General features: G+C 42.2%; 1 protein-coding gene across 5 annotated transcripts in view; it reads right to left on the reverse strand.

The window, feature by feature from the left end:
• The window catches only part of EFCAB6 (EF-hand calcium binding domain 6), a 158,218-nt gene extending 130,949 nt beyond the window's left edge, over positions 1-27,269 (reverse strand). For 2 of the 5 annotated variants that reach the window (XM_075899557.1, XM_025187059.2), the window contains exons 1-6: positions 27,179-27,269; positions 26,855-26,916; positions 12,529-12,675; positions 8,753-8,973; positions 7,176-7,264; positions 4,583-4,649 (exon numbers count right to left, since the gene is read on the reverse strand). In XM_075899557.1, the coding sequence (XP_075755672.1) occupies positions 4,583-4,649; positions 7,176-7,264; positions 8,753-8,973; positions 12,529-12,670 (519 nt within the window). In that variant the 5' untranslated portion in view covers positions 12,671-12,675; positions 26,855-26,916; positions 27,179-27,269. Of the gene's footprint in view, positions 1-4,582; positions 4,650-7,175; positions 7,265-8,752; positions 8,974-12,528; positions 12,676-26,844; positions 26,917-27,178 lie in introns of those variants that run through there. The other 3 variants (XM_075899542.1, XM_075899552.1, XM_075899562.1) reach the window with 3 other exon arrangements.
• Between the last annotated feature and the right edge of the window lie 729 nt (positions 27,270-27,998).

Consider the following 27,998-nt stretch of genomic DNA (forward strand, 5'->3'; position numbering starts at 1 on the left):
GAGGAATCTGAAACCCATGGCTTCTGCAGGTAGCAAAAGCTACTCCCCACTTACAAAAGAATCTGAAGGAAATTCTGCAAGGTGCCAACAACCAGTTGCTGCTCCTCTTTATAGCAGACACCCGATAATGTAGGGGGGATGGCAAGTACTGAACTATCTATTTATCTGAAGCAAAAACAGCAAAAATGTAAGAGTGGCAACTGCTTATTCTACAGAACTGTACAATGAGGAATGAATCAGTGGCAGGATTGGCATTTAAATCCAGGTCTCCTGACTGCCTCCTCATTTTAGTGAAAATCTGTCAAACATCGTCAGGTTGTCATTCTCGGCGGCAAAAGGATTAAAACTCACCTGTCCCTTTAACACACAGCCTGCAGCAGGGGTAGCTTGGAAGCACCCTGCCTCTGCAGCAGTTCCCAGAGAAACACAGCTTGTGCATCACGCTTTTACAGAGTGCAAGATGTGCTTTCCTCTATAGAAGCCAAAGTCTATCATCCATACAGGGCAAGAAAGGCCATAACCCACCGTTTCCACAGCCCTTCTGGGGAGGTTACCAATACTGGACTGAAGCAATCCTGAATCCTGGCATCCTCTGTCCCTCAGCCCACACATGCATGCAGACATACACACATTCTACCCTGGAATGGGCTTGAAAATGTAACTATCTTCTTACCCCTGGAGGGTGGCCTCTCCAGAACAGGTCTACAGAAAGGGCAGGGTTAGTAAGCTTTCACAGCCACAGCTCAATCTGTTGTCTGCTTTTCAGACAAACAGAAGACTTCATCCTTCAAGGCTGTCAATCCAGCACATTTCAAGTACTGGACACTTTTTTTTTTTTTTGCTTTGTTTAAAAAAAAAGGAAAAATAAAAGCATGAAAAAATTCTTCTCTTGCAATAAACACATCAGTGCTCATTTTCCCTATATTCTACTTTGGGCCATTTTGTGTAAAATCTTTAATTAAAGTTTTTCTTTGAAATTGTCATCATCAAACCAGAAGAAAGAAAGTAAAAAACGGAAGGACACAGCTGTGCATATATGAAGTGCTATTCAGTACCAAATGAATTGGAACAAAATAAGTATCGTGACTGTTATGCTCTTAGTTTTGGCTCTGTATTCTCAGTAGCACAGTCTAACTTGTCACTTTATATTGATTCCATCTGTTTACACTCTGCAGAGTATTGGCTTCCTACGGTGAACATTTCCTATTTACCAGCTGGTAGAGATAGGCCAAACCAGATAGAAAAGAATTAGACTATTTTCAGAGCCTCATAAACATAAAATCAAAAATTTGTGGGGGAAGGGATGTAGAAAAGTGGGGAGTGGGGAAGAAATACTGGGCTTAATTCTCATTTATTTTAAGGCCTTATATATACTCTAGCTATTTAGAGGGACCCTAAAAGTCCGTGTAATATATTTATGTGCACTTTAAGGCCTCTTTGTACCACACTTTACTGGAGTGTAGAGGCATCTTAGTGTAATTGAGAATCAGACTCAGTATGTTGCTTACCTTGAAGGAGACACTAGCAGTTTAGGTCCAAAACTAAGGATCAGTTAGTATGAATACTTATGCACATACATCTCTATATAGCATCTAGCAGTGAGACGCTTAAATGTAAACATGATGCATAAATGCATATGGAGCCATCATTGTACCCTCACATGCCTTCTTAGAAAGTTGCTTTTTCTAGTGGTTGGTTCATGTCTTTTTCTTTCTTTCTTTCTTTCTTTTTCCTGGAATTTAACTTTTTTTTAATCCCTTTTTTTTCCCTTTACCCTTTGAATCAATATTTCCTCCCTTGTGCTTTTGGATGAGTAAGGAGAAAATCCTGCCCCTGACTTTGAGGCTATGGAGCTCTCTTGGCAGCTAACCTGGTGAACCTCCATTGTGCAAAGGGACCTCTTTCACTTTATGCAGTGCCTTGACATTCTATTCCCAGGATTGGGGTACAGGAAGTGGGCACCACTGTGTGGCACAAAACCCTGTTCTGCAGGAGCACCCAATGAAATATCACAGGGGTGGGCAAAAGGGCCTCTGTGGGCCGGATCCAGCCTGCCAAGTGGGTGGATCCGGTCTACGGGAGCCCTGCTGCTTCCCCACCCATAGGCCAATTAGGATTTGGGGGCAGAGGGAGCGCGCAAAGTTTCCTCCACCTTGCCAGGACCACGTAGTGCTTGGAAGCGCCAGGTGCTCCTGACAGGGCTGGAGGAGGCTTCATGCACTCCCCCGCCCCTAGGCCAATCAGGGCCTGGGGGCGGGGGAGCGTGCAAAGTTTCCTCCACTCTGTCTCCACCCTGCAAGCAGCGCACAGCGCTTAAAAGTGCCATGCACTCCTGGCAGGGCTGAAAGAGGCTTTGCACGCTCCTTTGCCCCCAGGCCAATCAGGGCCTAGGGGCAGAGGAGTACACAAAGTTTCCTCCATGCTGGTCCTGCCCTGTGAGGAGCACATGGCACTTAGAAGTGCCACGCACTCCTGGCAGGGCGGGAGGAGACTTCCCACGCTCCCCCACCCCAGGCCAATCAGGGCCTGGAGACAAGGGAGCACAGCACGCGAAGCCTCCTCCCAGCCAGGGGCATGGGCACCTAGGGGGAAGGAGGTGTGGGCAGGCAAAGGCGCTCTCCTACCCTCAGACCAATCATAAAAGTGGTTATTATTGTGTCACCAAATTGCTTAGATTAGATAGAATATCCAATCGGTCCTGGGGTATGTCTACACTACCACCCTAGTTACACTACCACCCTACACTACCGTTACTCCTCGTTTCGGAATAGGAAGCCTAGTCCAAACTACGAAGTCTGTGCCGCGTGTAGCCGCGCGGCACGGAGTCCGAACTAGCGGACATTTAAAAATGGTGGCGCCCGGCAACATGCAAATGAAGTCCAGGAAATTCAAATCCCGGGCTTCATTTGCAACTCCGGTTGACTACATTACCACCCTAGTTCGAACTAGGGTGATAGTGTAGACATACCCATGTAGTCCACCCTCTTGCACTGTCTGCAGCAACATGTATTTCGTTATAACAACACTGTCTATAGAACCTTCCATCTGAGGATCTCAACGTGTTTTCCAAGCATGCATGTGTTTACCATCAAAGTACCTTGGTCAGGTGAGAATTATTATCCTCGGTTTTACAGATAAAGAAAAATGGCATTAAAGACACAATTTTTAGAAATATGTGTGCTCAATTTCCCATAAACCACAGTAAGTGATACAGATGTGTCTCTGAATGATGGACACCTATACAGGAGCAGAATAAAGTTTGGTTTGGGAATAATCAATGTGCCATTTTACAAGTGAATAATTGATTAAAAGGTTGTATGAATTCTAAGTGTATCTGAACATTTATCTGTTTCCCTAATTAGTTCCCATATTTTGAAATGCTTGGGATTATTAACTAAAATTGTCCTGGAATATATATGTAGCCATAACCTTACTTTTAAGTAGCCTTTTCTATTACTGTATTTGAATATACATATCACCTCTGTTTCAGAATGTTCTTAAAATATAGCACAGAACTTGGTAAATTAAGTGTACCAGAACACTAATTAGGACTTTGGGGGATATTTTCAATTCATAAATTTTGTAATAAGAAGATATCTAATCTGTTTCTTTTGTGAAATGACATACTCTACATGAAAATGTAAATGTTACTCTCCAGTTAGTTGCATATAGCCAAATGAATAAAAGCTATGACATTAATAATAACTATATTCAGCTATGATTGATGGGCTTTTCTGCAGTGAGGAAAGATTGTCTTGGGTACAATCTGTCCTAACAGCTCTGCGATATGTTAATATTTTACTCAAGACTGGAGAAAATATATGTATTCATATGTCCACCATATAAAAGGGGTGCATGGGGTGACGATGCTACTGCAGCCTTGAGATTGCAATAGAAGTTATAAAACAGGAAGGATTTAATTGTACCCTCCCAACATATGTGCCATGACTGTGCCAAGTAGTGCAGGGGGCAGGATCTGCATAAGGCTATGTTTGGGGATGCTTTTTGTTTACATGAAAATCTTTGGGTGGGACGAGACACAACACATGATGCTCCAAAGGGCACAGAATACTCTTCTGTTGAGCTCTGTGACAGGACAAATATTTGCTACTATCGGGTATCTCTGATTGGCTTTATTGATGTCCAATTATAATAAAAAGAATGCTACACTGATTTGGACTTTCCTTCCATCAGAGAAAAATCTAATTTACACATAGCCATTCAAAACTATTACCATCAAAAGAAGGTACCAGACTTTTTTTCCATATGACATGGTTCCAGAGATCTTAGGCTGGATTATCCACACCATGTATTTACTTTCATACAAAGTAAATGCTGTTGTTCTAATTTGGTAGCCTTTTTTTTTTTTTTTTTTTTACAACTTTCCACAAATTTAATTACCCATGACACACTACAGTGAAGAATCAGGCCCCTTAAATAAATCCAACTCTTAAATGAATCCAGCAACCCAGCAACATCTAGAATTGAGAGTATCAGTACCATTTATATAATGTCACAACTTAACTTATAAAGTAGATAACGATTTTAGCAATTAGTTTGTTACTATCCACTGCAACGGTACCTTTTCCTTTAAGAGGGACTCCAGCTGACTTAATGTCATGGTTTGGTCGCCTTGGCTACCATTCCATCTAAAATAAATAATAGTAGCAAAAGGATTAGACATAAGGAAAATGCACAGCATTACTGTTATAGACAAACAATGGTCCCTTGGTGAGGGTTTTGTCTAAATATGGAATGAGTAAAGACAGCAGGAATGGACCTCCACAGTGATCCTATACAGGGCTCCAGGCCTGGCTGCACAACACTGCTCCACTGGCACGAGGTAGCACTAAATCTGGCGGTCCAGCTCTCAGATGATCTCCCTGTGCAAGTGGATTCTTGAACAATGTACAGACGCTCTAGCTCCTACACTCTGGCTGACAATGTGGAGGATGTGGCTGGAGGACAACTGTATAGTTTTCTGGTGCCTAAGCAATCCCAGCTGTTATAACAGTCCTGTGGTGCCACTGGCAGCATGGCTGGGCCAGGGAACAAGAGTGACACCCACAAGAATCCTAGAAACAGGTGAGCACCAAGGACAAGTCTGTACCTCAATGCCCAGCTGCATCAAGTACTCGTCAGCCTAAATGAGGATCTAGCCCAGCGGTGGGCAATGAAACAGCAGCGGTTCACTAGAGTTAGCCCCTGGTGGGCCGCTGCCATTATATTTGCCTGTGCTTCTGCTCCCATTGGCCGGGAACGGTGGTCCACAGCCAACAGGAGCTGCTATCCCCTGTACCTGCGGAAGAGCAGGTAAATACGGTGGTGTTGGGACCTACCAGGAGCTAACCTGATCTAACCCTTTGTACTTAAAGAATCATTGTCAATTATCTTTTAACATGCAAGGTCTTTTAGAAAAAGAATAACCCTACTTTCACTTTTACTTCCCCCATTACTTACATCCAAAGCACAGAGAACAACGTTTTCACAGTTAACAATTAACAAGTTTTATTTTTCTCATTGAATATGACATTCTAAATTCCTGTTTTCCCAGGCTCTTCCCCTAACAACTAGACCCTACAAAACCTTATACAAGAAAGTATTCATGTCTGTATTTCAAGGACTGATTGCTAAACATCAAATTCCGCCCTAACTTACACCTATTGGGTTCGCTAAGATTACATAGGCTTTAAATCAGGGCAGAAACAGACCCTAAGCTCCCTCTTAAAACATTTTCTATGTAAAAACAGCACCTGTACTGCCCCCCAGTGGCAAACTCTTGTAAGTTAAGCTACAACTGTCCCACATTTATTTTTGCTTCACATTTTCTGACATACATTGCATATAGTTATAATACACCTTTACAAGTAATTGGTCAAAATGCAGCATTTTCTAATCATAGGCTTTATTCTCTGTTTTCTTTCACAAGTATAAACCAAGAGTTTATGAACAAAAATCATTCAGATTCCACATGAAATTAATAGGCCCCACATATAGCCTATTTGTTATTTTTTCCATGATGTGAAAAAGGATTAACCCTTCATTTTGTGCGTGATGGTTTACTCTCTAATTATTTTTTTCTAATTAATCACATTTTTTGTAAAGCTCCTTTATTTCTCTGAAGACAGCATCCCTACATTCCCTCTTTCTATTTTCTGCCTCTTCCTCTCCTCCTCTGCCTTCCTCCTGCCTCCTTTCAACTACTCCCATTGTTGCTTCTCCCTCTTTCTCTGGGAGGTTTGTTAACTTTACACTTGATTGTAAAAGCTGTGTCAGAATCTGTAGAATAAGGCAACTGTTTCTCAGAGCCTGAATAATCTGGCCTCACAATCAAACCTGCAGGAGAGGGAATATTTAAAAGGAAATCTCCATAAGGATCCCATAGCAGAGTCATTCCTCTGTCACTTTTGGAGGAAAGCTACTAGGATTTGTTTTAAAATATAATATACAGTATGGTACTGAGAGAAGGGGACTGGACTCGATGACCTCTCAAGGTTTCTTCCAGTCCTAGTATTCTCCTATTCTATGATTATACCTCTCAAACGTGCTTCATGTGAAAGGAAGGCACTCATTTTAATGCCCAAATTGCCTATCTACCCCACAAAACTGGTACCTCCACACACCTTTATAAGTGAAAGTGATTTATATCAGAAATAAAGAAGGCTGAAAGTGAAGCTCCAGAGAGTTTTATTTACACTGAAGGCATGAATCCTACCACATTTTAACTTTCCTGGCAGAATAATGCTTATGAGTGCCCCAGACTGCGTCTTGGACATACACTGAATCCTGCAAGTTGAGTGATATTTTTTGAGTATCCCTAAAAAAGTTTTAGCCTCAATTCACATCTAACTTCTCTTATACTCAATTATACCTTCTGCTAGTTCACAGAATATACCAATTAGGCTTGAAGCGCTACATGTTTGCATTACAAGAGCAATGCAGACTACTGACAGACTACTTCCTCTCCCTTTAGTGGTCATATAACCAATTGTTTATGTGGAAAAGCAATATTTGGAAAATACTTAATGTACCTGGATCTGTTTGTAACACAATGTAACAGATAGATAGAAACAGAGAGCTAGAGCTATTTAACCAGTGTGCTCTCTGCAGATGCTAGCAAATGATCTATGATCACAGTTTGCAAATAACGGGATTACATAATAAGAAGCTCTTACCTTCTTTGCATGCTGTTACTTTTGGCAACCCTAGTAAACTTGGCCAGGAAGTCAAGATATGGTATGGTAACTTTGCTAGTCATCGGAATCTACATTTCAATAAAAAGTGTGTTAAATGAACGGATTTCTAGATAAATCCTATAATGAAATCTCATGAACTAAAAAAAGAATTATTCACTAGCATTATTAGTTAACTATTTAAATGCAAAAATCCCTTCTGAGACCCTCTCTTTTGTTGCATGTACTGTATGTCATTTCTTTTCACCTTTTGTCTAGGCTCAAATAAAGTATCAATTTATATCTGATAAAAGCTCCAGCAAGAGGATATATTCTATGCTTACAAGAGACCAAGTTTTGAGGATCATGTGGGTCTTTCTCTGACACTAACTCTATGATCTTCTGTGATGATGTGTGAAAATATATCCTGTCTAATCCAACTGATGAAACAATCTTTCTATTGTACCACATGCATACGTAAGGTGTTTCACATACATATGTGATCCACCTATTGCTTATTTGGTATCATCAAGGACCCTAATTACTTACTTTTTAACTGAAATTGGTGCTCTCTTTTCAGAGAGCTATATTTTTATAATGTGAAAACAATACCTTCTAACAACTCAATATATATGAAAATCAACAAACAAGCATGTTTGGAAAGGATATAAAACCTAAAATCTGTGAAACCTTAGGACAGAACTTCATGGCTACAGGAAATGGGTCAGGACTGGAACTCCAGAAGACTAAAAAATCCATCTTCTACTCATTATAAGCAGTGGGGGGAAATGGTAGCTATGTTGAAAGCAACTATAAACAGGGGCTTGAATGTGCATGCAGTTCACTGCATGTTTCTAAATGTTGCTGTAGCACAATAAAGTTACTGACATTGGTTTTACAATATATAAGAACTTTATAGATCTAATACTAGAAAACAGACCCCCACGGACAAAGAAGTTAAGATTTTCAAAGTCGTCAAGAGGAGTTAGCCTCACAATTCCATTTGAACTTAATGGGTGTTGCATAGCTAAATCCCCTATTGGGTTTTGAAATCTCAAACGGTGTGTACAACCAGTGGTCTGTAAAGGATATAAACCACTATAGCTATGGCTTAAAAGAGGTGAACAGACAACAATTCTTCATCCAATTACTCATTATTTTACACTGCTCAAATGTGTACTAAGTTCCTTACAATACAAATAAGAAAGTTCCACCATCACTCAAAAGGTTTCCGATCTGATCTTTCTCCAGGAATAAGATTGTATTCATTTTACATTATATTAAAATTGTATTTATTATCACAAAATCTAGTAAAGAATTGCAACTTCTTCAGTCAGTGAGGGAAAGAATGCAGACAGAATCCTTTAAAAGAAATACAAATGGCCATATCTAGTTTATTTTTCTCATAAAGGTAATTTTATCGTTGTCACTAGAACGACTCACTTAAAGCCAAAAGGGTTTGGGCCCATCTATCATCATTTTGATAATACCAGACTTGCTTGCTCCCATTGAAATTGAGAGGAAATTCTGCCATTGACATGGATAAGAACAGCCCCCAAGTGATTATACACATAGCGTACCTGTGCCAGCACGGCATCAAACTGTGCTTGTGTCAGAGGGAAAAGAAAGGTTTCAATCACTCTTCTGAATTCACCTTTTGTGACTGTTTGGGCCTGATCAATGTCAATTGTCTGAAATGCTTTTTTAAGTTCACCTTCTTTTTCAGCTGTCTTTTGAAGTAAAATCTGTTCGATGTCTGAGGAGGACAGTGTGGGATCTGGGACAGAGCGCACAGATGTAGCTGTAAAACATATCAGACAGTTACCATACACTCTGAAACCTGGCAAAATATTTTTTTTTTAAATTCAACATAAATTATTCCATCTTCAGAGCTATCACTCTAAATTAATTAACATTTGTGCAGCATTTTGAAGATCTACAGCAATATAAAAGTGCTAAGTGTCATTAAGAAAATTGTTAACTCTTTCTTTATAACATTATGATTAAGACACTGTTTAACTTGGAAGATACTATAAAAGAGCAGTTAAAATTACAAAGTAAAACAGACGTAAAGTAACTCACAATATATTTGTCCATCCCTTCCCCACTAACATTCTCCCTACAGATGAATACCACACTAAAAAGACCTTGAATGTCCTTGCTTTGTATCATTTAGGCTTTATTCAGTTATTAAACTTCTTAGTTAGTCATCTGCCACTGGTGTCAGCACCAATTGTTAGTGTGCTGACTCTTTTGCAGATATGACACACAATAGACATCTTGCTCTTACTCTTTTAACACACAATAGACATCTTGCTGTAAAAAAACCCCAGGGAAGGAGGGCGGGAGAACTGGACAGCATGGTGACAAATAGCGTAATCCCTACTTGAGTATGTTCCCCTGGACTTCAGTAAGAGCTTTGACTGAGGGTACGTATACACTGCAGTACTATTTCGGGATACCATAAATAGCTACCCCGTGTCTTTTGAATGCGTCCGCTATTGTGAAATAGCAGACGTGCTATTTCAGCATCCCAGTAAACCTCATTGCATGAGAACCAGGGATGTCTCGAAATAGTGTTTTATTTCAAAATTTGGCGCTGTGTAGATGAACCAAATTTCAAAATAGCCTATTTCTAAAAGAATCAAAATAAGATACGCAATTTGCGTAGTGCAAATTGCATATCTTATTTCAAGCTAAGGGTGCAGTGTGGACGCACCCTGACTAAGAAATGAATAAGGACCACAGGATTTGGCTTCATGTTTCTACTGGATTTACAGGACCAAAGTCAATCATCTATACAAATATAATATACTTCCTTTTGACATCAATAGGAGCTGAGCATACAATAATTTAACACAAGTCCTGCCATCAATTTGTACACAATATTTCAGTTGCCTTCAATGGCAGGTATGTATTTGAAAAGATGACAGAATACGGCCCTTTATATTATTTACACTTCACTGCAGGTTCTCCTCTGTGACAGAGGGCTGAGAACCTACAGCTGAACTAGCACTCTGGTCACTGTAAATGCAATTAGTTCCCCAGAAGAGGATCTGATTAAGAGATTTCTTATGCCAAGAGTGAATTTACCCATTAAACTAAGACTTCTTGGCAGGGAAAAAGGAAAGGCATGAACTGTGAATCAGGAAGCCTTAAACACCAGTAACTCACAGACTGTGTCTACATTGGCACCCTTTTCCGGAAAAGGGATGCTAATGAGACCAGTCGGAATTCCAAATGCCGCGGAGGATTTAAATATCCCTCGCAGCATTTGCATGAACATGGCTGCCGCTTTTTTCCGGCTCGGGGCTTTGCTGGAGAAAAGCGCCAGTCTAGACGGGATCCCTTATTCCTGATTTTAAGAGGAATAAGGGATCTTCCGGAAAAGGCTTTATTTTCCGAAAGATCCCGTCTAGACTGGCACTCTTCTCCGGCAAAGCCCGGAGCCAGAAAAAAGTGGCAGCCATGTTCATGCAAATGCCGCGGGGGATATTTAAATCCCCCGTGGCATTTGCAATTCCGACTAGTCTCATTAGCATCCCTTTTCCAGAAAAGGGTGCCAATGTAGACACAGCCACCGTGTTTAATTCTTGCAAATGAACTATTCACAACTGTATTGCCAATTATTATTTAATTAAAATGATTCATAAATCTTAATAATATAAAATATGCATCTGCTCTTTCACAAGCAAGCATACAATAATTCCAAGTAAGTTCCTATGGGATAACAGGATTTACATCATATCTCTCTCACTGTAAATAGTACATACAGGCAGTCCCCGGGTTACGTACAAGATAGGGACTGTAGGTTTGTTCTTAAGTTGAATCTGTATGTAAGTTGGAACTGGCGTCAGCCGCTGCTGAAACTGATCAGTTTCAACCGCGGCTGAATCTGGACACCAGTTCTGACTTACATACAGATTCAACTTAAGAAACCCAGGCGTCCCCAAGTCAGCTGCTGCTGAAACTGATCAGTGGCTGATTCCAGGAAGCCTGAGGCAGAGCAACTCTGGCTCGGGCTTCCTGTGGTCAGCGCTGGTCAGTTTCAGCAGCGGCTGACTTGGGGACGCCTGGGGCAAAGCAGCTGGGGTGCTGCTGGGTTGCTCCAGTAGCATGGCTCCTCGGCGCCACTGGAGCAACCCAGCAGCACCCCAGCTGCTCTGCCTCAGGCGTCCTGATTCAGCCGCTGCTGAAACTGACCAGCAGCGGTTGAATCAGGACTCCTGGGGCAGAGCAGCTGGGGTGCTGCCGGGTTGGTCCGGAGCGGCGCTGCGGGACCAACCCGGCAGCCCCCAGCTGCTCTACCCCAGGAGTAGGCAAGAAAAGCCTAGTCTGCTGGGGGGGCACTAGCTGCACCCCGTCCCCCAGCAGACCAGGGAGACGGGGGTGGGGACGCCCAAGTCCTCCACGGCTTTGCTTCGTCTCCCTGGTCTGCTGACCTGGGAGACGCGGAGCAAAGCCGCAGAGCGCGCGGGCAGCGGGACAGTCCAGGCGCGCTGCGCTGTCCCACTGCTGGTGTGCTCCGAGGCTTTGCTCCCCATCTCCCTGGTCTGCTGGTCTTTGCAAAGCCTCGGGGGAAGCCGGCGGCAGGACAGCCCAGGCGCGCCTGGGCTGCCCGGCTGCCCGAGCCCCTCCGCGGCTTTGCTCTGCGGCTTCCTGGTCTGCAGACCAGGGAGACGCGGAGCAGCTTTTCTCGCCCTGGAGTACACGGGCGTCGGGACCGCGAGGTCCCGCAGTCCGTGTCCTCCTGGCAAGAAAAGCCCCGTTCGTAACTGCGGATCCGACATAAGTCGGATCCGCGTAAGTCGGGGACTGCCTGTATATCCAGCAGCTTTAATATTGAGGGCTAAATGGTTGCCCAGAATAGTGGGGAGAAAGACCCTGTCCTCCAAATGCCTGTGTAATTGCAATAAACCTGCATCCTGATACCCCCTTCCTTCTCTACACGTAAGTGGTGGGAAGGGGACTAGACAAGAAAGAGCCATGACCCCATCCCTCCTACATATCAGCTAGTGCAGCTGGACAGATGCAGCTTGTGTGTGTGAGTATAGGGAATGGAATGGAGGGATATGATGCATTCTGTAAAAAGTTCTTAAGAGCATAAGAAGGGAACACTGGAGATATGGTGTATCAGCCAAACCTCTGCAGCACTGTATGTCTTGAACAGTGCAGCTTGGTCAGGGCTGAGTCAAAACATTAGTTTAGGGCAGGCCTAAGTGAATAACTAAACAGAGGTGGCCAAGAAGTCAATGCCAAATGCAGCTTGAGCTGCATCTGTACTGTTGATAAAATGGAGATTTCAGTTTAAAGTCCTGCTGCTTTTAAAACTTCGAACTCGACAATCTCTACATACATGAGGCTGATTTAATTGAGCTTTGTCTGCTTCTGCATGATGATGCTCTGCTTGGTGTGGACGATGGTCTTGCAGTAAATATGATTCCTTGAGAGTAGGGACGTAAGCCACTGAAATCTTCTGCACTCACCACTCTGGCCATGGTCCCTGGGGAATTTAAAAACACAATTACAACACCACTATAGAGGCTACGACACAAAAGGAAACAATTTGACTAATCAGAGTATCAAGAAGCATAAAAGTTGACTTAATGAAAAGAGGTCCAAGTTGCTGTGGAAGATTCTGACTGACAAAGAATCAAATCTGGCCATACAGATGCAAAACTCTTTTGAACTGTTTTTTGGACATTTAAGTTTGCTCTATTTGGGCACTTTCAAATCAGTGTTTCAGAGCAGAAGACTAAATCATGCCTCAAATAATAAACAATTAGCTATTTGAATTTTTTTAAATGGCATTAAATTATCTTGAGGAGATGTTTATTAAAAGATTTAAAAAAACATTTGCTTGCTTCTTTTTAACTCTTTTCTAAAAGCAATAATATACTTCAAGATGAACTGTGTTAAATAATTACAGTTCTTGCAGATTGCTATAGGTATTGCAGGAAGACAATGCAAAAACTGTACATTTTACAGTTCCTCAATGACTGCTTTATTTACAATGTGTTGTTAGATTTTTCTGGTGAGAAAATCAGGGCAAACTACATGCAAAACCAGCAAAGTGGAGTTCTGAAAAGATAATGGTGTTTTTGTCTCTGAGGCAGTGTCTAAACCAAGTGGTCAAGATCTACACTCTTCCATGATATTAATGGAGGAGGTACGGGGTCTGGGATGGAGGTTGGGTGCAGAAGGGAACTTGGGGTAAAGGATTGGGGTACAGAGGGAGAGAGGTGTCTGGGAGGAAATTTGGGTGGAGGAGGCAGTTGTGACCTAGGGTAGGGGATTAGGATGCAGGAGTTTGGGTTGTAACCTGGGGTAGGAGGGGATTCTGATCTGGGGCAGGGAAGTGGAGTTCCTGGGAGGGGATAAGGGTGCAGGAGGGGGGCAGAGTGTTTGGGTATGTTGTGGGGGGGTAGAGGGTAGGGGAAGAGAAGGGGTGGGGTGCCAAAAGCAGGCTCTGGCCAGGAGACTTACTAGACAGCAGCCCAAACAGCCTGCCTGCAGAACTAAATGCTTCCAGAGATTAAAAAGCTTCTCAGCCTGCCTGCCCCATGCCTGTACAGACTGCACGGCCACATGCTTGTGTGAATAACTGAGCAGGCGGGGAGGGGAGCGTGGTGCTTTATGTGCTGCCTGTTTCAACAGGCAGCTCCCATTGGCCAGTTTCCGGCCAGAAGCCAGCCAATGGGATTGTGCTGGGGGCAGGCATTATGCCTGAAGCCTCCTCCCCTCCCCACCTGGGCTCATAGATTTTAAAGAGGAACGGCCCCACAGCCACTTTTCTGAGCAATGTGCAGGGCTGTGGGGCAAGCAAAGGAGCCTGCCTGGGACTCCCCACTGTGTCTGCTGGTTGGATCTGGCGGCTTGGTGGGTCAGATCTGGCCCACAGACCGTATTTTGTCCAGACTTGGTCTAAACTGTAATGATATAATGTTACATATTATATATATTCTTTTTCTCTAAAACATACTGGGACATTTGGCTCCATCTATCAGAAATAGCTATATGTTTTCAGTGCCAATAGAATTGAAGATTCTAAAACAACACCATCCAAACACTTTCAGCACTGTTTCTTAATAATTTTTTTACAAAATGTAGGCTATTCTCCCCTCAGATATTGGACCACATTTATCTCTACTGGAATTCTACTGTTATTAGAGAAGAATGAACTTGATCTCTAGGATACATTTTCAAAGACCCTATCTCCCCACTTTTTTTTTTTTTCAAGAATAGTTTGCACTGTTATGGTATGTCTACACAGCAGCATTATTTTGGAATAACTGTCTTTATTCCAAAATAACACAGTCTGCGTCTACCCCACAAGCAATTATTTCCAGAGCTCGACAAATCAGGCAATCTACTCTCCCGTGGCGAGTAGATTTTAGCCTGGTGTTGCCGCTCAGCATGGTCAGCGCATGCACAGAGTGTACTTCCGTGTGGCTGCCGAACAGGGCTCGCTGCCGCTTGGCGAGCCCTGATTATTTCGACATAATGTCAAGCTGGAGGACTTCTTACTCGAACTCCTGTAACCCTCATTGTATGAGGAGTAAGGGAAGTCGAAGGAAGAGTGTTCTACCTTTGACTTCCTGCTGTATACACAGCACCTAAAGCCGAGTTAAGCTATTTTGACTTAAGCTACGCAATTGACAAAGCTGATGTTTTGTAGCTTAATTTGACTAGCCCTGCTGTGTAGGCATACCCAGAAAGTTTGCATTCTACAAAGATGAATGACAAGCACAAACTGGAACATTCATGCCTCTGGCTTCCTGATCTGTGTCCACAGTTAGCTTATTTGAAGGCAAAAATTTCCTTCTTATGCCTGCAAATGGCACCTGAACTTCCAATAACAGATGCAACATGCGGGTGCAAATTTTGGAAATGCAAATACTATTTATAATGAAGGAGGATGCCTTTTTGAAAACATAGCCCATTATGAACAAATAACTACTGGCATATACCTAGATCTAGGCTAAGCCATCCTTATGTACAATGAAGCAGAAATGACAGAGCAAGTATAAGATGTTACTCTTATAGGGGAAAAAAAAGAGTACTGTACATCATTTCACTAAATAGGGGAATTGGAAATAACACAAAAGGGTTAAGGCTTGCATGGCCTACAGCCTAAGATTATTAGGAAAAAAATTAATAATTGGGTGAATTTATTTCCATGTTTCATAACAGAAATTAAACACACCATTTCCTGAGCAGACAAGCCCCACAATGTCCAAGGCAGCAAAACTAGTAGTCTGTACTTTACAGGTGCACTTTTTGGCTGGTATCCTGCCTCTGTAGCCATCAAAAAAAGAAAAATTAGCCCCAAGCAAAACATTGCTTCTTTCTTCATCTTTTATGTAGAAAACATCTTTCCTCTGCATTTGCACAGAGTCCTAATGTCACCACCTGAGCAACCAAATGTCTGACATACTTCCAGCAGTTGATATGACATCTCCACTCTTTAAACTGTAGATAAGTATGATCTGATTCCCAGGAGGTCGTGGAGCTCAATAAACACATTCCTAAACTGCAAGGCCTATTTTTCGACAAATACTAGCAGGCAATGGAGCAAACAAATGTGAACTCACTAACATTTCTGTCTCAAGGTGTTAGTCGGTGTGGATGTTTGTTTTGAGATGAGACTCTCTAAGTTAGAGATGTCATTCTTGATGTTTTTCTGTTTCTTGTATAAAATACTTATCAGGTGGTTCCTTAATTTCTTAGATAGTGTGAGGCAGAGTCTCTCTCTGTAGTCAGTACAGTATGTTGATCTTAATGGATTGTTCACTTTCAGTCCTTTGGGTATGATGTCCATCTTCTTGCACTTGGATAGAAAGAGATCTGTCTGTATCTGTGCAAGTTTTTTCATATGGTTGATGGATTTCCATTCCAAACGGCTAAATGTAGTGCCTGTGTAGCACTGCGGCTTTGAAACCCAAAGGCAGCATTTTAAAGGGGCAGTGCCACACAGCTGAGCCAGAGATCAGCTGTGCGGCAGCTGCCCCTTTGAAACGCCGCCTCGGCGTTTCAGAGGGTCAGCCATGGAGCCCGGGGTCAGCTGGGACTCCCCAGCTGATCCTGGGTATGTGCCACACGGAACGTGCCACGGGGACATGCAACGCGTGCCCAGCGGGGGCTCTTGTACATTTTAAAGAAGGAATACAGAAGTGCCTATCGACTAGTCAAGTAGGAATTCCATGGAATTTCCATCGACTACTCAACTAGTCGATAGGTACTTCCGCATTCCTCCTTTGAAATTAACCTCTTAGTCATTAACCTCAGTTTAACATCCCTAGTGTATATAACCAGGCCCACAGAGGAATTTTTAAATACATTATCAATAACCTCATGGCCAGATCTTCAGATGGTGTAGACCAGAATAGATCCATTGATGCTGATGACTTCAGGGGAGCTAGAGCAATTTATATTCACTGAAGATCTGGCTCTCTGTTTCAATTTAAATATATTTATTGGTATGACAATAGAGATGAATGTGTTCCCTAAATCCATACCTCAAATTTCTATGTGATGGGTACATTTCACAGTGACAGGAACGCCAACAGAATTTCTAGGCCCCTGAGTAAGTGGGAGGGGGAGTGGTTCCACATTCCCAGAAGGGGCAGGACCTTGGGCAAGGTAAGGGGCAATGCAGCCAGGCCTCAGCCACCAACTGAACTGCGCCATGCTTTCCCCTCCCTCCGGCCAACCCATCACGCCACCCGGACTGTGCTGCCCTGGGCTCTGGCAGCAATTTGCAGTAGCAGCAATGACAACTGAGAGCCCCAGGCTGTTCTGATTTGCCAGGCCCTAGGGGCTGCACTGTGGTTATGGGACAGATGGGTTTTACACAACAGTTCCATTTCGTATTCCATTTCTGGTTTGGTGGAGGATTGCAGAAACAGCCTGATGATATGTGGCATTCTTTTTCTTTTCTCGCAAATATAAATTGATTTCCTGACTTTTTAGGTTATTGTACTGCTGCTATTTCCTCATACTGTTTTTGTATTTATTATATTGTGTATTGTGAGACAGAAAAATGTTTTGGCTGCATTTTATTTTTTTCAAAACTCCCAGTCTTCTTACAAAACTCCCAGCCTTCTTCTTTTCATACACAGATTGGGGATCAGAGTACTGTATACTTATTTATCCCTTGCTTTATCCTCTCGCTTGCTTGCTTGATAGCCTTTTATCACCATAATCGACAAAGAAGTAGTAAGGATACAAACTACACCTCATAACTGAGCTTTCACAATCTTTCTTGACATATCTGCCTCTCTGAAATTAATCCTGAAGCCTTGAATTAACATACTGCTACTCTATGTCTATTACCCCACCTCATTCTTTTTCCAGGACTTGATGGGGAGAAGCTGATTCTTGACAGCTTGCGTATTTAAATCTGGATTATGCTTTATCCTTGAACTAAAGCAAAAGTTTAAGGTGCCATTTTCCCAACATTGTGAGGCCCTCCAAACCCAAGCAAAATAGGAACTCTAGCTCTTAGCATAATGAAGCAGCTGCAACTTTCTGACTTCTAGTAGGGGAACACAGCACCTCAAAAAGCTCAGGGATAAGGTGAAACAACAGGTCTACACTCTCTCCTAGCAGCAATCATACACAGCTGGCAGTGTGCCGTATAAAGGATGGTAGTATTAGGGGTGGTGGTGGCAAGTATGCTGCCTCTGAGCACCTGGGAGTTGTCATAATAGCTGGATTTACAAATGTACTCTGTCAGTTTCACTGTGAACATTCACGAAGGGTTACAATAACCTATAATAATACATGTTAATGGTGAAAAGTTGCCAAAGGGAAACAGAAAAACTGGATGAGTGCACAGAAAAAGGACTACTGCAGTAATTCAACAGGTGTATGAAAGTCAGGCATGGTAAACAAGAGCAGCGTGAGGGATTGCCTAACTGTGGCCTGAGTTTGCAGAAGGATGGCTGGGTTAGAGTCAGGCACAGTGCTAATATCTGCCTAAAGACATAGAGGCTGGGATGCAGGGGTAGGATGGGTGGGCAAGCCCTGCCCTCCCCAGCTGAAAGGAGACTGAACACTGAAACTGACAATAGAGACAACGGGGGGGGGGGGGGGGGGAATTGTCTTGAAGTATGAAGGAGAAGCTGCAACTGATGAGGAATAGTGTAAGACCAGGAAAAAGAAAAAAAAATACCAGCTATATCAGGATTAGAAGGAGGAATGCATAGAAATGAGAAACAAACCAGGACTAAAGGCACTATTTCATAATTGTTCAATCAGTGCCAGAAGATGTAAATATAGGAAATATTAGTCCTCTGAAAATGGTGGAATGGCTAAAGTAAAAGTGATTGTGCAGATCTATCGATAGAATGTACACATAAGGAGAAAGCTGAAAAACTTCTTAAAACTATAACCCTCGGGAAAATGAAAGATAATTCTCAACTGCCTATATTCCTGACACAATCCAGATGGGCTATGTATGGAGTGCCAATAAGATTCTCAGAGAATGGTAGTGAGAAGAATATATATGAAGATTAAGTATAGTTCGTTAAACAGCTACTTATAAAAGAGAAGGAGAAAACTAGCCATCTATGGTGGCATACATATCACTGAAAAGTGGGACACTTCTGTACAAGATCCAAATAGGGTATCATTCTTTCTGGGTTAAGCCATATATCCCCTTCTCTGCCCCTCCGAGTGATTTATTTGTCAACAATTTCGACACATGGCAATCATTTGAAAGGGAACAATGAGTATATGTGGAGGAAATCACTCACATGAAAACTGTGTAAAAGGAACAGAACCTAAATGCAGCAATTGTGGGAGAAATCACAGTGTGGCATATAAATGATGTGCAGCAGCAGAACAAGCTACAAAAATACACAAGATTAAAATCATTAATATAGTAAATCACATGTGGAGACTAGCAAAAAAGTGCCCACTGAAGAAAAGAGCAAAATACTCAGAAGGTAGAGGGGCAACAGAACATATATCTGATCAGGAAAGAGAATATGAGAGGAATGGGAAAGCATGTATTACTTGTAGATAAAGATACGTTTATAGTATTTATTACAGAAATAATTGAGTGCAACTTGCAGATGGGGATAAAAACTGAAAGGATTTAAATTATAGCAAAACAGCAGAAAAAAAATCTAAAAATAGACAGCCTCTCCATAAACTGCATTTATGTGATTTTACATTAAGGCAATAATACAGCTTAAATAACATGGTCTTAACTATCCTTAGCTAAAATGTACATAATAGTTTAATAAGGCAGGGATGGAAATTTTCCATCTTTGACATGGGAAAAAAGTCTGAGATGTAGGTGTGCAAGAAATGTGACTAATAAGGAAATCTATGTCAATCTATAAGGAAAGGATCTCCAGAGGGACTGAGAGGCTACCAGACAAGGGGTGGCTCTGTATATATGCAAAAGAGGGATTTGTTTATATAGAAATCAATCTGCAAAAACTAAGTTTTTAATGTAATGCTATTGAGATTCCCATACTGAACAAAACACATATATAGATTTATGTTTATGATCCATGAAAATATTACCTGTTTTAGAATCAGAAAAATTAGTTAATGTTAAAAACCCTTTCATACTTTGCAAAGACTTTAATAGTTATAAGGAGCTATGCAGAAGTAAGAAAACTGGCCTAAATGGTAAGTGCATAGAACAATGTATTGTTTTGCATAACCTGGTAATATTGAGTACAGGAGCACCTGCTAGGTTTAATTCAGATGATGGATCCTTTTCTGTTTTAGATTTGTTAAATGCAAAAAAAATATAGCCAGTAAACGCAACTGGAAATTCATGAAAGCGATGGAATGGGAAGTAATCACTAAGTACTAAGGCCAAGGAACTATTAAAAGCATTCCTAGAGCAGACTTTTCAAGATTGACTGTGTTGAATATTTATGTAGTATCCATACAAGTGACAACTTAAGGGAATTCTACAACAATGTAATAAAAGGAATTATAGCGGAAGCTGATCAGGCCATCTACAAAACATCAAATTGCCCCAGACTTAGAAATCCAGTTCCCTGGTGGAATGAAGTTTGCAAATTAGCAATTAAGGAAAGAAATAAGGCATACAAGCAAGCAAAGCACACCATGAATAGTAAAAACAACAAATTATAAATAAATTGTAATGCAGTGGTGCGAAGCATTGTCAAAAGAGGGAGGGGAGAAATTGTGAGAAATTGAACAAAGATTTTAACCCCTTAAAATATATTAGTAAATTCAAAGAATGAATGGAATTCAAAGTAAAAATAAATGTATACCAGGTCTTATTGTAAACAATGAAACGGAGGTCTCAAGTTTAAGAAAGGAAGGTAAACATTTTAGCAAATGAGTTCCAAAAGGTCAGTAGTGACAAACCAAAGTAATACATTTCGTGAAGGGGAAAAAGAGGTTTGTTGAGGAAAACTATGAACTATTAAATAGCTGGTGAGAGTATACTGATGATGTGCTCAAGAAAAAATGTAGTCGCAACCATTAGAAAAATGAAAAATACAGCTCCAGGTAAAGAAAATACAAGTAATAAGACGCTTCAACACTTGTCACTAGGGAGGCCAAAGATTCGATTGAGGTTATATAATGGTACAGTATATGGGAGAAAGGACTACTAGCAATTGAAATGGAAACAAGCATTGTTGATACCAATTATGAAAGCAAGCAAAGTAGCAGAATACTTGCAGGAAAATTATATTATAACTGAGCGACAAAGTGGTTTCAGAAAAGGAAGGTGCACAGTTGACCATATAATGACACTAGAAATGGAGGTACAAAAAAGCATAAGGACTAAAATCTTCATGATCACAGTTGTCTGAGAAATTGAAAAAGCATATGACATGCTATGGAGTAAATGCCTCATAGAAACTAGCAAAAAAATTGGATAAAAGGGACTTTAGGTGACAGAGCTATATATAATGTCAAAGTGGGAACAAATTTAGCAAAAACCTACAAGCTTACCAATGGAACTCCATAAAGGAACTTTATCAGCCCTACTTTGTTTTCCATTATGATAAATGACCTCCCAGAAAGCGTATGGCTAGGAATAGGATTTCCCTTTTCAAAGATGATTGTGCTACGTGTACAAAAGATTTAAAGTAGTCATGGAAAAGACAAATGAGGCACTGAAGAGAATTTCCAAATGGGGGACTGAGTAGGAAATTTAAATTCTCTCTTGCAAAACTATGGGTATTTCTACTCCACAGTTAAACAGCCATGGCTGACCCATGTCAGCTGACTTGGACTCACAAATTTCAGGTTATGGAGCTATAAAACTGCAGTGTAGACATTTGGGCTTAGGCTGGAGCACGAGCTCTAGGACCCTGCAAGGGGGAAGGTCTCAGAGCCTGGGCTCCAGCCCAAGCTTCAACAATAACATTGCAGTTTTACACTCCCACAGTCCAGGCTCCACTAGCCCAAGCCAGCTGACAGGGACATACAGACATACTCTATTGGCAGGCCCAACAATGGGGCAGAGGGAGGACAAAGGTGGCAGTTGCCCCAGGATCCAGCTATTCAAAGCGGTTTGGGGCTGGAGCCCCAGGTGTTTTCAATCACCACTGGAGTGCCGCACCATATACTCCATGTGGTTTTGAAGGCTGGGGAAAAGGGCACACCATGCTCTGGGTGGTACTGAGGGCTGGCTGCTCTAGCCCCGTCCTTTTCGCATGTGGAGCTGGGCTCCCAACACACCTTGTCCAGGGGCCCACAGGAGCTGTCAGCTCCCCTGCCAATGGGAATGCTTTTCACTGGAAAGAAAATTAGGGGCAACTGGGACTTACTTCTTTATGGTGAAAAAAATTCAGATAGTTCAAAAGTTAATGTTCCTAAAAGAAGTGTGTGATAATAAAATGTATTTGGGAAGGTCATATGCATGGTATACAAAACTGTAAAAGCAGGATGAATGTACTAAAAAATGTAGTTGGAAACAAATGGAGTGCAGATAAAGAAGTTCTGATGATGCTGTATAGAATTTACAATCTGAAGTTCCAGATAACAAACTTTCAATTCAGCCTCAAATGCAGGCCCAACCTCTGCAACTGGCATGTAGTAAAATAATAACAATACTAGAGATGTTAAAAATCATTTAATACAGTAACCGTGTATCCACTAAAAATCTTAGCAGTTACACAGTTACACGGGCTGTGGGCTCTTCAGTATAAAGCTTAGCTTAGCTTTATACTGCAGATCCTACAGCAAAATCTCCCTGGGAGTGGGGCCGCCAGCCCTTCCCTGGGGAGGAAGCTTTGCTGTCACAGCGAAGCCACCTCCCTAGTAGCAGAGGCAGCAGGTCTTGCCCAATGGGCTCCTAGTGGAGCAAAGCTGGTAGCCCTTGCCCACCAAGGTCCCCAGGAGCCGGCTGAATTTAACCGATACCATTCATCCATAAGCATCAGCTTATTGGTTAAACAGTTAATCGGTTAAACTCTAATATCTGTAAACAATACCAGTGTGTGTTCTGCAAATAGCCACTGGAATGGCACCTATAAATTGAAGAATGAAACTATTAGAGCTAACCTTTTGGGCAAAAGGGAAAGGAAATCATGAAAACAGAAATACACAATAAATGTATAAGAATTGCCAAGAGTTATTAGACAAAAATATATGGTTTGTCACAGACTTCCTCATCTTATCAAGGTCAAAAATGGTAAAGGAGAGGTATTAAAAAGAAAAATTGAGAAAGCTAAACATTTTAGTCATGGGAAATCAAACTATACCTAGACAGCTTCTTCTCCATTTTTATATTTGGTGTTATGTGAAAAAACTGAGGGAAGGGGAAAAAAATACTTCATGACCAATGACATTTCTAAATTTATTTAGAAAAATGGTGACAGCTTTATCAAATCTATACAAATGGATCAAAAGATGACAGCAGTGGTAGATTGGAATGGCATTCTATCTTCCTAGGAATCTAGAGATCTAAAAGGCTATTCAATTATGTGACTGTTCTGATGGCTGAATTAATGGGGATAATATTGGCACTAACCTGGATTAGAGATGCACGTCTGTCTGGCTGCTGCAGCTCTAATTTTATCTAACGCCTTGTCTGGTATTATAGTGATTAGAACAGGGATTTCAGAAAGCATAATCAGTGAAATAAAGTTCCTAACTACCGAAATAATGCAAGGAGGTATCTGTGTAACAACTGCATGAATGCTGGCATATAACCTGGAAATGAAATGGATGACAAAGCAACAAAACATGTTCAGAAATACCCTTATCTTGAAAAAGTGTGTAAGTGTGGTCACAAAGGAGCTTGCGAAGGCATGGCAAGAACCCTGGTCTAAGGAAACAAAAGAACCAAATCTTATGAAACATGCTCAAAAATCAAAGATAATACTATATTCCACAGCCATGCTAGAAAACGTGAAGGACTCATTTACAGCGTGTTAACAGTTCATTGTGCCATAAGTGATAAGTTAAACTTATTAAAAAGACATAAAAATGAGCAGTTTAATGTGTGCCAAACCAAAGAAACTGTTGATCATGTTCCATGCCTTTGTGGACAATATTCTATGGAAAGAAAGTTTCTTTATGAACTTAGTTGGCTTGGAATCAAAGATTTTTTTCCCCAAAGGGACTGGTGAGAATGTCAGAAAAATGGAACAAGTGCAAAAAAGAGAAGAAGAAAAAAAGAAGCCTGGCTGTATTTCTTTAAGATTGCTAGACTGAATAAAAGGATACTTTAAAAAAACACTTAGCTAAAAATAAATAAAGTGGCCGTCATAGCCTCATATGATAAGGCTGCTGCGCCAAAAAAACAAAGGCAAAGAACAGCGTGGGATCAGAACTAAATTAATCTTGTAATAATTTAGCTAATGGATAAAATAATGGGAGGATGGGCTATTCCAGAAAGAGACTTTAAAAGGAAAATTGATGAACAGACTGAGGCTACCACAATGCTGGTTTACTAAAATAAGAACGTAAGAACGGCCGTACTGGGTGAGACCAACAGTCCGTCTAGCCCAGTATCCTGTCTGCCAACAGTGGTCAATATCAGATGCCCCAGAGGGAGGAAACGCAACAGGTAATCCTCACATGATCTCTCCCGTCATCCATTTCCAGACAAATATACTAGACAAAAATACTAGAGAAAGGAAAGGAGCAAGCTTCACTATCACGGGTGCTACCCCTACAATCTCCTAGGACCCCAGTCCTTCTTTATCCCAATCCTAAGAGACATCCTGAGCGACTGGGCTAGAGAGAGAAACCAAGATGGCAATGCTATCTCCCCTGCTCTAGCTGAATCCCAGATATTACCTGGCATGAGAGACTGCATGTGTTCCTCCCACCCTCTATGGATACATCTACACTGCAACATTATTTCAGGGTACCAGAGTATTCCAAAATAGCTATCCTGCGTCTTCACAGCAAGCCCGTTATTTTGGGCTCGCTATTCTGACATCCCTGTAAATCTCATTCTACGAGGAGTAAGGGACGTTTCAGAATAGCACTTTATTTCGAAATGTGGTGCTGTGTAGTCAGTGCCAAATGATAAAAAATGCTTTTTAGAAATAAAATCGAAATAAGATATGCAATTTGCGTAGCTCAAATTGAGTATCTTATTTCGAGTCACGGTTCTGTGTAGATGCACCCTATGTGTCCTTTCTTTGCTCTACCTTATTTCTTGTCTTTCCTATTGCTCTCCTCATTCCTTCTGTCTGACAGAAGTCTGGCTTAGCCAGCCAAGATTATATATTTTGCAACAGCGCTATTAGCCTGTGACCAAGAAGAGGCAGCAAAAAGCAACGTCCTAAAAAGCCCAACGTTGGTAATTCAAGTTTGTCTCAGAGTGGCTGATAAGACCTTGTGCTGTGCCTCTATTTCTCCAGCTCTCAGAGTCAACACCAGAAACAAAAGCTACTTTCTTTGTTGTTTTTTGTTTGTTTGATTTGTTTTCCCCAGAAAAACACTAGTTACTAACTCATAAGGGCATGCATACACTGAGGAGTTATTTCGAAATAACTCCCCTTATTTTGAAATAACAAGGCAAGTGCCCACACTACCAAGCCTGTTATTTTGAAATAATAATTCCTGCTTGTGAAGAGGAATAAGCTTATTTCGACATAATTTATTCTGAAATAATTTCAAAATAACTCCAGAAATAACTATCTGGTAGGATAGACATAGCCTCAGAGACTGTCAGACAAGGGATTGTTTTCCTTGTAAAAACTCTCTCTAAAGGAAAGGGAACACATGATAACATTAAAAAGAAAGTCTTACTTAATATTTTACATTTCTACTGTTTTTCCTCTATCTTTAATAAAGGGGTAAAATAATTGTTAAAGATCTATTTGCCATGATGCTAGGCAGACTAAAGTTTCTGTACAACAAACCTCAAGTCTTGTTTAAAACTGTTTGGATTATGTTAACGCCTGTTACTCTTTTGGCCCACATATTCCAGTTAAAGTAATACAACAAAGCTTATCAGGGACAAAATGGATAGTTATGGAATAATCTGCACATAGAGAACATTTCTTTCTAAACCAGGGCAATTAGAAGAGATCTTATTTCCTAAAGTACGAATATTTATATTCATTTGTTTAAAAAAAATCAGTACGATCCATTGCAATTGTGGATGCTGCCATTAGCCATGTACATTTTTAATTTTTTTCAGTCCTGCAAAAATCCTGGCGCCACATACTCAGCCCCAGAAGTGCAGGAGAAGACAGCTACCTTTCCGTCCTTTTTTGCTGAACTGACAAGTTGCTGAGGGAATTCTGTGCCAAAAAACAAATAATTCTGCACACAACATTTTAAAATTCTGCAAAAATGTACATATTTTATTTGCCAGGAAAACAAAATAACAAAATATAATCACACTATTTTCATTTATGTTTGTAATTTATTTCAAAATACTTGCCAGCAAATGATTGTTACAATGTAGACAGCAAAAAAAGAGTCAAGAAATTTTTTGACAGATTCTTTACTAGGCATACTACTTTGCATAGAACTACATGGAACTTTGAATAATAAAATTAATTTAAACTACAATTCAGAAATGTATTTTTCACAGAAGCAGTGCAAAAGGGTTGGGATAACAGAGGAACTGAGAGAAAGGAAACTATTTGCAGGAGTGAACCTGTGCGGTTTTGGGTGCGGATGGGAGTACAGAACAGATGCTTTTTTATTTGGGGGGTTGCTAGGACATCCTGCTGACTGGGTGCTCTCTCGTCTGCTGTCACAGCAGCCCCTAGAGGGTGAAATATATAATTGCAGCACCTACCTACAGAATCTGTTTTCTGAAGGGGAAAAATCTGCAGGAAACACGAATTCTCCCTATGCACTGTGGTGCAGAATACCCTCAGGAATAAACTGTATTGAGTTTAAACTGGCTAGGTGAGGGGCTGGCCTGGGCCTCAATGGTATCTAGTGAAGATGAATTGTGCAGGCTAGTATATGTTGTGCATAGAAATGATTTCTTTGTATCATTTTTTTTTAATCTGCTGCCTTTTAATTTCACATTCATGTTTAGGCTCCAAGCATACATACCGCTAAGTGCATGCTAACTTGAGTTCATCCCAGTAGTAGATGAGCCTGCTCCGGTACTTAAAGTGTTTGCAAAATTAGAGCAGTAGGCACCTAAGTGGCCTAAAGTCCATGCCAAGTGTCCCTTGTCTTGTTATAATTAAAGAGAGAGGAGGGAAAGATGGAGTATAAAACCCCAACTCACTTGAACTTACTTTCTGTTCCAGAAATATCCCCGATCCAGCACCCCTGCCTGAAAACCAGTGGCACGAGAGCCCTGGGGAGAGAAGCCAGTCTTTGGTCGGAAGTACAGCGGGAGATTTCCCCCCCTGGCACAATCTTCACTTACAGATCAACCTGCAGCTCCTGGAGAAGGGGGGGGGGCTGCCGGTGAGCAGCCCGAGTGAGGCTCCACCTGGCCCCGCTTTGTGCCGTTCCCCGGGACACACACCCGCCGCCGCCCTCCAGCAGCCCTTGGGGGCTCCCCCCCCCCCCCTCCGGCAGGCGCGAGGGGGCGGCGCTCTCCCGGGGCCAGTTACCTGCTTGGGCCTGCGCCCGCGGAGGGCTGGGGACCAGCTGGGCTTGCGGGGTGGGAGGGGCACGTTCCACTCCCCCCCAAGCTTCTCTCCCGCTCTCACCTGTTTCTATGACGCTGTTACTGTAGCAACCGGTTTAGCTTCTGATTGGCCGGGAGGCCGCGGCTGCGTAGCAACCATAAGCCAGGCCCCCATTGGAGCCCCCGCTTGGAAGGCGGCGGGGGAGGAGGGGGCGTGCGCGAGGGAGGCAGGCGGGGGCGGGATCGGGGCGCGTGAGGCGGAGCCCTGCTGGGGCTCTGGCTGCCAGGGCATGTCTCTGGCGGGAGAGGCGGCGCGTGGAGCTGTGCGCCTGCCCAATCCGGAGCGCGCGCGCGGCGTTGCAGTGACCGCCCCCCCCCCCCATACTCCGTGCAAATGAGGGGACGCGCTTGGCAATGAATCCTGCCTGGGGAGAGGCGCGCGGGCTCGTGTCCTCCTGTGCACAGGTGCCGCCGCAACCAGGGGTGCTGGGAATGTGGCCGCCCCCCCCCCCCGTGGCTTGTCGCGGTTTGCACTGCAGACCTACCGCATGTACAGTGTCAGTGGCTCTCATCAGCACCCCTCTGTACGCATCATTCCAGTGCCTCTGGGCCGGGCTCTCTTGCAAACATTATACCAGTCGTTATGCACGTACCTCCAACAGACCCATAGTCTCCTGTAGACAACCACCTAACCTCAAGATGATTCTTACCAACCACCACAGGACATACCACACTAATACCAACCCTGGTACTTTCCCTCGCAACAAACCCCGTTGCCAGCTTTGTCCACATATTCATTCTGC

The sequence above is a fragment of the Pelodiscus sinensis genome, chromosome 1, assembly GCF_049634645.1.
Source record: "Pelodiscus sinensis isolate JC-2024 chromosome 1, ASM4963464v1, whole genome shotgun sequence".
NCBI lineage: Eukaryota > Metazoa > Chordata > Testudines > Trionychidae > Pelodiscus > Pelodiscus sinensis.